Genomic DNA, 15,490 nt, shown 5'->3' with positions numbered 1-15,490 from the left:
TAAATTTTATCTTGTTTAGGTATCTTCGGGATGAATGTGGTCGTGATATTACGAAGAATTTTTTTTATAATTGATCAAGCAAGAATATCGTCACACGTGAAGTCTCAAGATATTCGATCCAGAAATTTAGCCAATCAACTAGAATTGGCTAATTTAGACCAATTAGTCTTTATTCCATATAAAACAGGGTAAGTAGATACAAGTTCTTAAGTTATTTTTAATTTGCATTATACACGTACTAATATTTCAAAATTGTTGCTTATTATAGTTATCATTGGATATTGATTGTAATCAATCTACAAGAAAATTGTGTTTATGGTTTGGACTCTCTTCGAAGTAAGGTTCAAGAGGATTTTCATGGAGTTATAAATATGTAAGTGTAATTGAACTTTCTTAGCTCTTAATTGAAGTATTTATGTTTAACTAATGTTTTCAAACTATTTAGTGGATTGAAAACATGGCAAGCCAAGCGATCTCCAACACCATCGGTCTTCTCCAAAATAGAAACCTATAAAGGTAAATTTGCATTCATTTTTTAACAATTTATGTTCATTCGAACATAAGAATAATTGTTTTCAACTTCTTTATATGCAATGCCCTCGTCAATTAGATTCTGTAGGATGCGAATACTATGTGCAAAAGTATATACACGAAATAGTGCATAATCCTACTACTCCCATTACTAGCCTCGTACATAAATTATTTATTTTTCATATAGTACTAGTTTTATTTAATAAATGGACATAAACTTATGTTGAATTTATCTTTTTTTTTCCTCTTTGTAGTTCAATACAAAAAATGCATATACCCAATGAGAGATTGACGTAATTCGAACTCAATAGGCAAGTTTTGTTGGCCGATTTGTGTAAGGATGTAATTCTTGTTTTTTGTCTTAATAGAATGTAAATGCTAGCTTAGAATGAATGCAAATTTATCTAACCATGATATTTGTGAATGAAATTAATACTAATTGATATTTGTGAATGAGAAATGATGGCTTAGTGTAAGTATTCTATGAAAGTCTGGTATTGTTATGCAAATGTTGGTGATTAGTGTGTTTATTTCATATTTTGATGAGTATATGTAATGGATTGGAAATATTGATTCTTGTTTGTGGATAAATTCATAGGTGGAAGACAAATATTGATGAGCTTGCCATGCAAATTTTTTTATACTTTTTAATATAAAATAATGACGGACATTTTCTGACCCAACATGAGACATATAATGTTGTTTTTAACTTATTGATCAAAAAAATGGATTCGGCAACGAAATTTTTTAAAAAATGGATAGATTTTGGGCTTCAATGTCGGTTAAGAATTTTTAAAAAATAACACAGGCTTTAATGTCGGTTGCAACCGACATTGAAGCCCTGTAATGTCGGTTGGAAATTTCACTGAAGATCTTTAATATCGGTTGTAAACGACATTGAAGGCTGTGTTATTAAAGTTCTTTAATGTCAGTTTAAAGCCCAAAATTCTTCTAGTGAACTTTGAAATGGGAAAAAAATTTGTGTTATATTAAGAGGTGAGATAAAAAAAAAAACGCTGAAATTGGTAAAACAAACAATCAATGAGTGAGGGCTGCGAGGCATGTGAAATTCAGTCTTTACAAATAATTTTCACCCTACATTTTTTTTTTTTGAAAATATGTCTACAAACTATCCTATATTTATCCTTAATCCTGTTTGACATGAATGTTATATTAAAAATTAATTAAATATATTAATTTGGCTCTAAATTTTAAACAAGTTTGACTTTTTATCTTAGAGAAAAAAAAAAAGTTTGAATTATAAGTATCGAAAAGAATATATATTTTGTGATTTTTTTTTAAAACGGCCACATGTTCGGTTGGTTCATATTATTTTTGTGATCTTATGAAAAATATTACTGTACTACATCATATTCTCATCATCATAATCAAATGCAAGGTAATTATCCTATGTACAATTTCAATTTCAAATATACTATCCATATTATATAAAAATAAACTGTATGATATATGAAATAATAATGTTGAGTTAGCAAGATTCAATACATATACATACAATATACCAATTAGTAATTAGGATAATTACTTTCAATATATATACATACATTCCATATATATACATACAATATACAATATACCAAATAATTGAGCAAGAATATGAAATGTATTTTGTTAGTATGTTTGAAAATTAATCAACAATTGCAAAGCATAAAACTAAAAAATAAAAGAATGAAATAAAAAAAAAACAGAAAAAAATAGAACTAATCTCATTCACAAAAAACTGCATCAGATCCCCAACTCAATTCAACTTAACTCTGCACAACAAGCACAGATAATAATTATCAACTCAACTCAACTCTGCAAACAAACACAGATAATTTTACTCTCCAGATATTAATTACCAACTCAACTCAACTCAACTCTCTACTTTTATCACGCACCAAACATTCCCATAATAATTTTGGTACTCTCTCTCGATACCATATCAATATAGCATTGAGGGGCCATCTCCCAAGGACATTAGTGTCATATTGGCCTAGGCAATTCCTTTAAATTGAAATCAATTAAACTCAAAATTTATTGATTAAAAATGTTGATTTTGTGATCTAGGACCAAATAAAAATTAGACAAAAAAAGATATATAGGAATAAAAAAATAATTTTTCCTTTGAAATTTACTATTTATTGAAACCAGATTGTTGGGATGTACATGGTTGAGTTGAGGGCATAATTTGGACTAACCTAAAAAATCAGATTTGTTGGATTGCCAGTGTTATTTTGTTATTTATTTATTTTTTCTTTTCTTTTTTATTAACTTAAAATACATAAATTTATGTACAATACATACTAATAATTAAAATTTTATAAACCTCAAAGGTTAATATCAAAATTCAAGATATCTATTACAAACTTCATAAAAACATCATAAAAATATATATGAATTATAATATTTATAAACTATGATATATATATATATATATTTAATAATATTAGAAATTTCGGATTGGATTGGGTCAACCCAAATTTTTAAAAGTGTAACCCGAACCCAATCTCACTAAAAAACAAAAAAAATTCAACCTAATCTAACCCAAAATTGAAGCTAACCCCACTCAATCCTTACACTAGTTGAGTAGTCCGGGTTGTTCGAGTTGTAAGTCATTTAAACCATCCTAACAGATTGGCTAAATTTAAGATTTATTGAAATGACTAAATAGATGAAACAAGAAGTGTAAAAACAAATTTAAATTTTTTATAAAACTTTTAACATTAATATTAAAAATCATATTAGGGGTTTCAAACTTATTTCTGTAAGGACTAAAATCAAACTAAATAAATTTATTGGTAAAAATTCAGGAATTTAAAAAAATAATCAACTTTTATTATTTAATATGGTCCTTGCATGGTCGATGTATCTTAGAGGGAATCTTTTGGTCACAATAATAAAACAAAGTTGATAGAATAAAATATTTTTTAGTTAAGATTCACATAGTAAAAACAGTTGGAATTAAAAAATAATATTATTAACATAGGGTGAGAAAGATTGAGGGTTGAAAATTGAAATCACCCAAATTGGAAATTACGAGTTTAACCATAATAAAATAAACAATGAGGGGTCCAATTAATAATCTATGCTGAGATGGCATTGGTCGAAACTGTCCAATATTAATTATTACAATATGATGTTGCCAATCCGTTTTAATATTTCTATGGATTAATATGAATATGCCTTAAAACTTAAAATAGGCTGTTGGAAAACGACTTTCATGTTAGGGAGGAGACACAATTACGTAGGGTAGATTCATTTAATTGCTTTCATGATCTTCACTATATATGTTTAATAAATGAGGTTAAAAACTTATAAAGTTAATTTAATTATCAAACTATATCTTAATGTATAAAAGTTAAATTTACCGGATTCAATCCCATTAATATTATTTGTAAATCATGCATGCATACATAGAGATATATAAATGCTTAATTAATGTAATTGTCAACATCAACCAACCTCAATTGATTAGTGCATATCACCTTAAACAAAGGTTAAGAATATTTTTAAATTATGACGGTAAAAGAAAAGGTAATGGCTATAATTATAATAAATCATCTAAATTAATATATCGTAAAATCAAAGCTAAGATTATCGTCGCAAATACAAAAAAGAAAAAAACTTGCAAAAACTATCCCTTAAAGGAAAATTGTTTAAAATAGAAAAACGTTGAAAATATTTTTTAATATAACAAAATGTTATAGTCTATCAGTGATAGATAATGATAGATGCTATTACACATCTATCAGTGTCTATCGGTGATATTTTATTGTATTTGTAAATATTTTTACTCATTTTACTATATTGGAAAATAGCCTTAAAGTATATGCAACAATTGTATAAATTTGAGAATTCAATTTTTATCAATTAATAGTCTAATTTTTACCATTATTGTAAGTGTGAGTATCTAATTTTAATACTTATAGAAGTTTGAGGGACTCAATTCTTACAATTGAAAATTTGAGGGTGTAATTATAACTATACCATGATTTTGGGGTCTTTTTGCAATTTAGAGATGAACCTTATGGAGCTTTTAAAACAATGAAAAAAAAATTAGCCAATAAAAATATGAAAAAAATTAAGTAAATAAAAATGACTTAGAAGAACCCAGATTCTAAATGAATGAAAACATGACATAGTAATTGACTAAATAGTTGGGATCTTAGCTAATATGAATAATGAATCTAATTTTTATTTTCAATTTTTTCTTAAAAAACTTTTGGCATAACAAAAGGTAACGGAAGGATGAAAGACTAAAATTGTATGTAGTGATTCAAAATTATTAATCATATTTAGGAGAATAATTACAAAGATCAAACAGTCACATTTCTAAGATAAAAAAATCAAGTTTGAGTTTATTAAAAAAAAAAAAAAAAAGGCAAATATTATGGAACTTTCAATAATTAATTTATACATTTTTTAATACTAGAATTTGAACCACAGCCAAAATTATTTCGAGGTTGTTAACTAATTTTGATTTCAGCTCGTTATTTACTCTTATTTATATTTGGAAGAACAACCCCAATTTATGGGGGTTTTGCAAATGATAAACAAATTTCTTTGCTCATATTGAATTTGATTTGTGGTAGCGTGAAAATTAGATTAATTGTCTGTCTTCACCTAATTTTAAACTTTATTCACACTACAAAAAATCTAGGCGTGATGTCGGTTGAAAAAAATTAAAAATGGATGTACAATATCAATTTCTTAAAAAAAAAAAAAAGATTTTTATTGTCGGTTTTAAACTGACATTGTAGGTGTACCTATAATGTCGGTTTAAAACTGACATTGTAAGTGCCCATCTCTCTTGAATCCCAAAACAATCTTTTAATCTTGATTTTTGGTTTCCCTCCCTTCCCCATCAAGATTTCCCTTTCCCTTTATTCCCTCCTCTTACCAATTAATGGTGTTTCTCTTTCCCTCCTCCCTCTTCTTCTTACCCTTTCAGCCCTTCCTCCATTGTCCTTCATCTTCTGCTTCTTTTTGATCAATGCCCATATCTCATCAACCTTGTCGTGTATGTCTTGAGTTCCACCGAGCTCACGTTCATTAAATCTATATAGATCTCATCAGTTCCGTTTGTCAGGTCTGTCGTGGGTTTTTATCTGTTCGTTCCCCGTGAGTTTCGTCACTCCAACTTCGTCGTGCGTTCCGCTGTTTGCTCCACCACTCAAATTTGTTCTCGATCCACCATTTTTCCAACTCTATCAGCATATTTTGCACATAGTTCATCAGATCCATTCACGTTGTGGGTTCTATCGAGCTCGTCGTTTTTCCAACTTCGACCTGTGCTTAGATCTGTCCACGATCTATTCGATCTTCGAATGACCTGTCTCTCTCTCCCTCTTCCTCTTTATCTCTAGATTCCCATGAGCATCTTTCTCTGAAGAGCTTTTTATTTTGGTATCTCAAAAACCCTAGGTTCGTTTTCATTTTCTTTTCTTTTCTTACTTTGATTGAATTAGATTCATTCATTGCTCCAAGTTACGTTCTTTGATCCTCCCTCCCCCCTCCCATTTCTCTGAAGAGTTTTAGTTATGGACATTCTGTTGTCATACAAATTGATCGGTTTTGTTACATTCTGTACAATTAACTTGAGGCAAACAATATTTAGGAGGATTTGGCTGATAATTTCTTTGGTTATTCGAACTGGTTTTTTCTCTGCAGACTTTTCGGATTATCGAATAACTTTGACTTTATATTGCTTTTATATTATTTGATAAACTAACTAATGGTTTGTTATCTTTATGATATCTAGTTTTGAAGCTCTTTTAGGATTTATATCTAATGAAATAGTAACATTTCAGCCCCACATTCAGTTGAACACATCTCATAAGTTTTGTTGAGTTGAGAAAAAAAAAATTAACTTTTACACATCGTCTTACCTTCCTGGATTATAGGACAAACCACATATTAATGATCGGATTTTCTTTTTAAAGAGGGCTTGAAAACAAAAGAGAGAAACAGGTTCTTCCCTTTGGCATCTTCAGAAAGTTATATTTATGATGGACTAGTTTACGTTATATTGTTCTCTTTTAGACGAATTAGTATTTATTATCTTGATGACTAAGGTCAACTGGTTTCAAGTTTGGTTCATTTATAGTTTTATAGGATTTTGGGTAAATTCAAACATGAAAAAAACTTTATTTTGATTGTGTATTGGTATATTTATCTTAGTGCGATACCAAGAGGCATACTCTTACTCATATTTTGCAGGCCAATTATGAAAGAGCACAAGAAGTATATCATTGAGCTTGCAGAAGAGATTGGAAAGTTGATAAAAGTGAAGACTAACTCAAGTATCAGAAGTTAAGAGTATAATGTTGTAGAATCTTGACAATGCAAAAATACAATCAACATAGGTTTGAAACGTTGTGGATTTGTTTTAATTTGCATCTCTCTAATCATTTTCACATGATTTCTTCTATTTGTTATGTTATGTAATTGATATTGTGGAGTCAGACATTATATAACATTCAACTCATTCACCCCATCCCTCAAGCCGTGTACTTTTCCAATATTGTGTATTACTGATATTTCAACTTCGTTTTTATGTGTTGTTTTATCTTTGTGCTTTCTTTGTATTTGTTGAGTTATAATCGTGGTCCAATATTGTGTATTTTTTCTATTTGTTGATTCTTTGTTTTCTTTTTCCTTTCCACAACAGTTATATGACTTGAAGTAGACAAGCATATCACTGACAGCCAAATTCTTTTGGTGGGAGAGATATGCCCATTTTCACAGTAAAAACAAAACTTTCATACCATTTATATTTTGATTTTTCAAAAATATGATAATATTAATATTTAAAACATAAAAGTGAAGATTCTTCTTCATCTTTAAAAGAGTCTTTCATCATATGTGGAGATGAGTTTAGCATATATTTGAACAAATTTTCCAGTTTTGTTTCATGAAGGTTTCAAGGAGACGAGTCTTTAAAAGATACCCACTATTCTTTCAACTTCAAACCAGATTACCCATATCTTGAAGAGGTTGGATTTACCCATTTCGAATACTACTTGAATTTTTTAATTAGGTTTGGAACTCAATTCTAATATTGGGACTTTAGTTTTATTATTTCAGAAGCCTTTTGATTATTTTTAAAGCGCTTTTTAGGTAAATAGAATTCTAGACTATCTAACGCATTTTAAGGTATTTTTGGAATACTTTAATTCATACTTTTCTTATACGTGTTTATAGGAAATATTTTCATATAAAAACAATACTTGTAAGTCAACTTAAACTCATTCGTAATTACTCTAAGGCTTACTTGTATTTTATATACTTAAATTACATGAGATTTCAATATTTATTTTACATTATCATCATCGTTTTATGTTTGACAAGCTTGCATTTTTTTGTTATCTCACTAGTTTTTTTTATTACTTTTCACTGAGGGTAATGTTATGTTTTGTTTTTTTTACTTATTTGTTCAAATTGGGTGGGAGAATAGTCTCTAGGTTCCAAAAATTGAAATCAAAGAAACTTGAGAAGACATCGTTGAATAAAACTCTTCATTTATCTTCAACTTATTTTTAGTCATTTTAACCATTTTGTAATTCATATATTTCGAATTCTATTCTTGTGTGCAACTTAGCATGTATATTCTACTTGTTTAGTGTAGAATATAAATGTATACTTCATGGTTGATACATAGGGATTTGCCGTCAAAACCATATAGAGTTGATTTGGATGAAAAATATCTTTTATCTTGGTTTTGGAGTAAAATTATCATCCAATTTTTCTTTTGTGACATATTGAGAATTTGTAAAAGCAATTAAGATTTTATTTTTGTGCATGTACAGGTAAAAGAGAAATATTATTGATTTGCATGTGTGTAACAACAAATATATATATTAATTTCAATGACAAAACCGTGATGAACATTTAATATCGGACAATTATTGATAAAAAAGTAGGTGAAAAACCGATATTGAAGATAATGTTCAATGTCGGTTGAAAAGTGATATTGAAAATAGATTTAATGTTGGTTGAAACCTGACATTGAAGATAATTGACATTAACATCTTGATCATCTATAATGTCGGTTTACAACCGACATTAACGACAATTGACATTAAAGACCTTTTACAACATGATCTTCGATGTCAGTTTTCAACCGACATTGTACCTCTATAATGTTAGTTTTAAACCGACCTTAAAGCCCAATTTTGAAGTAGTGTCAATTTTAGTTTAAAGGAACTTCAAAAATTGAGGTGAACAAAACTATTTCATGCTTTTGAAACTTTGATATCCTCTCATAATCATTATTTAATATGAAATGATCTCTTTCTAGATAGTATTCACCCTATCATTCTTATGAGAAGGTTAAGTTGTAATTTCTCTTCATGCTTATATTAGCCTAAAAAAAATTTCAAAATTACATAAACTTTTTATTCAACCATTGAAAAAATAAATTCAACTATTTAATTTTAAGATTATAATTAGTATATTATCAAGTTAATTAATTCGATTAATGATAAAAACCGATTAACTTGCCTTTAATCTTTTGAGACATTTTTTTTTTATACATATAAGATAATCTTTTAAGACTATCAATCTCTCTTTTTCTTGAATCTCATATTGGTACCGAAAAGCATATTTTTGTGAATGCTTTCTTTAAGGAAATGGTCAAAATTAATCTCAAAAGGAGTGGATATAGATCTCCTAACACAACCTTAATTATATTGAAAAATAACTCATAAAAAAGTATAAGTTTATCCAAGAAATAAAATAAAATAAAACTTTTATTGAAAAACATAACATCACACGAGAGATGATAAGTCACAATCCTTTAACTTATTCATCTCCTTACAAAGGATCAAATACCTTCTCACAAATTTTAAAGTAGAGGTTCATATTTCATTGTTTTGACGGACTTTATTATTACTACGTTGTAATCGCATGCACGCAAATGTGTGTTTATATATATATATATATATATATATGCAGACATATGCAAAATTCTAAGCATCAGACCAGGTAACAGGTATTTCGCCCACATCTATATCAAGTTCCAAAGCATGCCATACAGCATCTGAGCCATCCACAATATTATTGTGACACGGTGGCAAATGAGCATGCGCTTTGTCGCATCCATTCACGGAATCACACTCATCCACCACCTTAGCCAACACCGACCTTCCATTTTGAGCCGTAATCTGGATCATTTTCCCACATCTCGAACCCCCATTGTACCAACCTGTGGACAACGCCACTATTGGGTCAGAGTTATCATGGAACTTCCCATCGCACTCTGACGGGTCCCCTCCACTCCCACCTTTGGTAAAGTCGTTATTTGTCAGCACGGCTCGAGTAGAAGATGTCACTGGAGGCGAGCATTTGAATTGGGGAAAGGATTTTCCCTTGCAGTTCAAGTTTCCAATTGAATGACAACCGTTGCCGGAAGATGGTGGACCTGATCCTCCTCCTCCGCCGGAACAAATGTGTGTGCCAAGGTTAGGATCATCCTGGCATATTCCATTTATGCAAATCAATTTTCCTTGACAATCGTTTAGAGTGTGACATGGCCCATTGCAAGAAGAGATTGCGCCACAAAGATGAAAAATAGAAATGACAGATAGAATAACAAAAAATAGTTGCGATCTTAAATTTGTCATGATGAAGAAGAAGATGCTTGTTTCTTTTCAAGTGATTTGAATCTAAGTGACCATTTGTTGCCTTTATATATATAAGAACCCAAAATTCAGCCGCCTGTGGATTCTTTTTAATCGTATATGGGACCAATGGTGTTGACTTGTCATTCTATATGATTATATGTGAATAAATAATTATGTGCGTGAAAATTGACATAAATATCGACATCTTAATTTTATGACAATGTTGATGAAATTGTTGATATTAATAGACATTTTTAAAAATTTATATATATACGCATGCAAAGAAAATTTTATGATTTCATTATTATTATTATATTTATATGATTAATGATTAAATGACCTAAGCTACATCTAGTCCCATGCTCTCATTTACTTTACGTTATTTAAAAAACACTTAGATCCATCCCAAGTAGCATCTATCTCCACGCATTCTATTAAATTGTCAAATTATAATTTATCATATGAAAATTTCTTCTTATTTCCTTTTTAAATATTTTAATTACTTTTGTATGTGAATGATGAGAGAGGATGTGGATGTACCCAAGTATTACTACAAAATATTGTGGCACGATAATTTTCTATGGAATAACTACTTGAGCTGCATAAAAAAAAGCGTATAAAGATAGATGTAGTCTAGACAGCACTATTAGTATATTATACTGCTTATTTTTTATATTGTATAGATTTTTCTATGAAATAACAAAAGCGTCGAATTCATAGAAACATAGGAAATATTGAGATGTCTACGAAAATTTAATAGTACAGTGTGAACATGCCGATTGGCCGTCGAATATACTGATGGACGAATAATCGCGTTAATTAAGATCTGCGTATTACACATCATGGACGGAAATACTCAATGTTTTGGTGTTTTCTTTGTCTTACTTTCATTTCTTTAATGGAATTTGGAGAATTATGGGAGTTGGATTCCCTTTTTCTCATAGGAATCTAAATTCCAATCCCATCTCTACGACAAGGTTGTCCATTTTTTCCCCCTTTTTTCTTCTTGAGGATAACTTTCTTTGGTCTAGTCTCTTGTTATATATATATATAGCATAACTTTAGGTGTATTTTAAATAGTCCATTCCAATCTATTGTTTGGTAAACGGCTTAAGTTCTACAAAAAAAATGGATATTCTGCCAAAAATCCACAAGAAAATTTGATATTCTATTAAAAACCAAATCCCTAAATATAGTTCTTTTATGTTATTAGATTTTGGGTTTATAGGAGAGAATAGCTACATATATCCAATAGTATTAGGCGTTTCAAGTGAACCAAAACAAAAATCATAAGAGTTTATGTATCGACATATCATATCATATTGTTATGGGGATAGTTGTCCTAATGATATCTACTTTAACTAATATTTAAAAAAAATATATATATGATTACAATTTTAATCTTTGAATAATTTTGAGATGTTTGATTAGTAATCGACCAAACCCGTGTGAATGATAAAATGAGAATAAATATGGTCTAAGTACAAACATAAACTATCGATAAAGTAGTAAATCTGGTAGTTTTTCAAGAGTCGAATCCCACAAAACTATTTATGCAATTCAATTTTTCTAAGAAAATTTTTTTGAGGCAAACTAAGGGGTAACTAGTAAATAAGTGATTTTGAGGTTGAATGTTAATAAAAGCAGTAACAAGAGTGTTAAACAGGGACACAATTATATTTCAACCAAAAGGGTAATGTGACCCTATCATACCAGTGAAGGAGTTAGATAACATGCAACGAAAGGATTCAGAATCAATAAGCACTCTAACTACTTTTAATTTGAGATTTAAACATGTTACTCATAACAAGTTTACAAGAGGGTTTGAGTTACACATTACCTTTGAAGAAACCTCCACGAATTCAACAAGATATCTACTAATTTAAGCTTGAATCTTCAAGTAGACCACTACTAAGATCTTCTCTACCAATCTCAAGTGAGGATTGTGTAGTGGAAACACTCAAATTGAGCTGGATTTAGATGAATTTGAGAGAGGGAAGAAGGTTTCACTTCAACAAAACTTTGGTTCAAAATCACATAATGAATGCCCATTTCTCAACCTTAAGCTTCAATTTATAGGCTCAAATGATGCATGGATATAGTGTTTGCATGGAGGCCAGCTTCAGCTTCACCAATTTAATGAACTGAAAATGGATTTTGGTGATTAACCACTCAAATGAGATACTGGATTTTTCCAAAAATTGGAAAAAACCATTGAAACTCATTTGATCATTTTTTTAATCAAAATGTTAAAAAAATGATTTTCTATTTAAATAAACTATTTTATTTAAATATTTAGTTTTATAAAATTAATTCAAATTAATTAATTTAAATAAAACTAATTTTAATTTTAATTAAATTATTAATTTAATATTTTAATATTAAATTAATAGAACACCAATTCCAATAATGTGAATCAATTTCGTATAATTAATATTTTAATCATAATTTAAATATTAATATATTCTTCTATTTCATTTAATTTCGATTAAATTAAACGTCTCAAATTGAGTATTAATGGATGGAATTTGGAATTAAGGTTATGAATTTGAAACGTTCAAATTCAATTTAGGGTTTCAATTAACTGTATACGATCCAATTTACAAGCTAGTAGATGAACTTAATGGACCTACAGATCATGAGCTCCAACGATTTGTAATTAATTGGTTAAACACTTTAAATCGAATTAATTATTATTCGTTAACTATTAAGGCACACCACTATAGCTTGATAGTTGCACTCTCTTCACTGTATATATATTTTATCCATTTAACTATAATTGGTAAGTCGATCCTTCACAGGTCGTTCGTATTTACAGTTGGATCAAAATTACCGTTTTATCCTTGTAAATGCATCTTGTTCTTCAAGCTCCCACTGACCCTCTATTGAACAACTTATTCATAATACCACTTATGAATCATGTCCTTTTTTACCAAGAGAGTGCGGGCCCCGTTGTTCAAGATCAAGTATCAGCACTTAAGAGAACAACCTATCTGTTAACTCTAAGACGGATAAGAGTGAATTCCATCTTACAAGGCTATGTTCTCAGTTATCTATCCTGTCTTATCTCCAAAATGGGAGGCTTATGAGGAGTGTTGTTGGACTACTCTCACCTATGTAGATCAAAGGATAATCCTAAATAAACAGGAGTTTATAGTTAGCTCAGGATTAAGATCGAGTTACCCTAGGTCATTTTTTTTGTTTGAAATAGTCAGTTTTAACAGTAAATGATTGTCATAAAGAAAAGTGACTATTTCGAGGTCCAGTCTTATGCAAACTCATTGCATTGGATGCCCTCACTCACATGTCTCTACATGAATGATTTGTGGATCACATCATTTGTATCAGCATACAAAATGGGCTGCATCCAATAGTATTACCAAGATGAGATTATCAATTTTATCCATATACTTATAGACCATGTAGGCTATATAATATAACTTGATTCTATTTATGTCACCACATAAAGTTAAAGTATTCATAGGCATAGATTTGTTTATTGGATTTTCATAATAGAATGCAATATCAACAATTTTATGGAATAAAATACTTAATAATATTTTTTTGATAAGTAGAATGTTTAACACGAAATTTACGAATTACAAGTTTTAGGACATTCCCAAGTACTGGGACATTGACTTAACATGGATAGAAAACTTCTCCTATTCTGTCTTGTGTCAGGTTGTTTTAGGGATTCTAAGAAGCTAATGCTTATATTTCTATGGTTAATTGGATCTTAGATTAATTCGCATGCAATTTCTTTATCCTATGGTGTCCTTTATTTCTAAGCCGTAGTGAAAGTCCTATTTCTAGGCTCTTAGTGTCATATTCCTTTGTGATATTAGTTTATATCCTAACCTTCCCAATATTAAGACTCCACTAGATTGCTAAACTAAGTGATTAGTTTAACTTAACAATATTTATTCATAAACTCAATCAAGGAAATGCATAAGTCAAAGAGGTATAAAACATAAGCATTGCCCAAGCCATAAAATCCTAGGGTATTCACATAACTTAACTCCTTAGAGAATTTAGATCATGATTGATAATAAATGAATAAATTTCATTAAATTATAAATCATGTCTACAAGGTAAATTTTCAACAAGAACAAGAACAGGAAAGAAAAGAAATAATAAAAAAGAGCGTAAATAAATAAAAGAAAGTTGGAAATGTAAACAAGTGACTCCCTTCGACTACTCTTGATCTCTTAATTTTTTCCTAGGGTGATTCTCTTCTTTTGATGACAAATCTAATCTCTCTACACGTTTTCACAGGGTGGGAATGACCTAGAGTGCTCAAACCCCATAGGGACTTCCAAATCCTCGAAGCTTGTTGACTGGGGGGGAAGAGATCTCGACCAAGGGATGGCTGAATTTTATAGATGAAGCATGGATGAATTCTATGAAGAGTTAATGCTTGAAATGGGAGGCTTCTTCTCCTTCATATAGACAAAGATGGTTGATAACTGACCTAAAATCATGTTCCGGACGTTCACACATCATTTTAGGCATTGAATAACAATTTTGACCAAGTAAATAGCAACCAGAATAACTGAGCATGAATCTGAAAATTTGGGGCTTTCTGATGCAGCTGCAATTTCTTGGGCAATGTAATTGTAGTGAAGTCAAAATCTACAAAATAGCAAAAAAAAAAAAAAAAAAGTCTAAAGCTCGTATAATCAGTCCAAAACACTAAAAATGCACTTTAGACAATTCAATGACATGTAACTGCTCATTTTATCTAATTTAGGGCATCCCGGGGACAAACTATCACATAAAATGCCTTTTTCTATATATAAAAAATGTATTAAAATAAATGATAAAAACATGCATTTTTTGACATCTATTAATTAGTCCCATGAACATAGATTGTCTACTAATTCTTAAAATTTCATATTTGTGTACGTAGGATTGACATAGAAACCCTAGGAATTGAAAATTAGAAACCCAAATTCTGAATCTCTAATATCAAATTCTAAGAACCCTCAATCAATTTGACAACAATCCCAAAGGGAAAGTAGATTTTGATTACCTTTTGATCGAAGACCAAGAGATAAGGAGAATTAGTTCCTTACTCTAAGTTCGAACACTTCACAAACAAGATGATAAAACTTACTTGAATGCTTGTGGCATGCAACCCTGATTCAAGAATTGCAAAAGTGATGATGAAACTCTGTCATCTGCCAGTGAATTTTCATTCGAAGAAAACCTTAAAACTCCAAAAGCGAAAAGATTATCGTACTGTCTTTTTCTCCCATCCTTTAATCCCATCCTACTTAATTAACGTACTTAAAAAGTCCATTCTACCCCTAACTAAAAAGAACTAAAAACCC

The 15,490-nt window shown here is 29.7% G+C and overlaps 1 protein-coding gene across 1 annotated transcript; it reads right to left on the bottom strand.

Moving 5' to 3' along the window:
• Window positions 1-9,410: 9,410 nt before the first annotated feature.
• Window positions 9,411-10,178, bottom strand: LOC120089464 (kiwellin-like). Its single transcript, XM_039046945.2, has one exon. The coding sequence runs from the start codon at window positions 10,155-10,157 to the stop codon at window positions 9,504-9,506; it is 654 nt and encodes a 217-aa protein (XP_038902873.1). The 5' UTR covers window positions 10,158-10,178; the 3' UTR covers window positions 9,411-9,503.
• Window positions 10,179-15,490: the final 5,312 nt, after the last annotated feature.

This window comes from Benincasa hispida, chromosome 10 (assembly GCF_027475165.1).
Source record: "Benincasa hispida cultivar pf3 chromosome 10, pf3_genome.v1.1, whole genome shotgun sequence".
Taxonomy (NCBI): domain Eukaryota; kingdom Viridiplantae; phylum Streptophyta; class Magnoliopsida; order Cucurbitales; family Cucurbitaceae; genus Benincasa; species Benincasa hispida.
The sequence above is the reverse complement of the archived record's forward strand: the minus strand, read 5'-3'. Positions and strand labels throughout refer to the sequence as shown.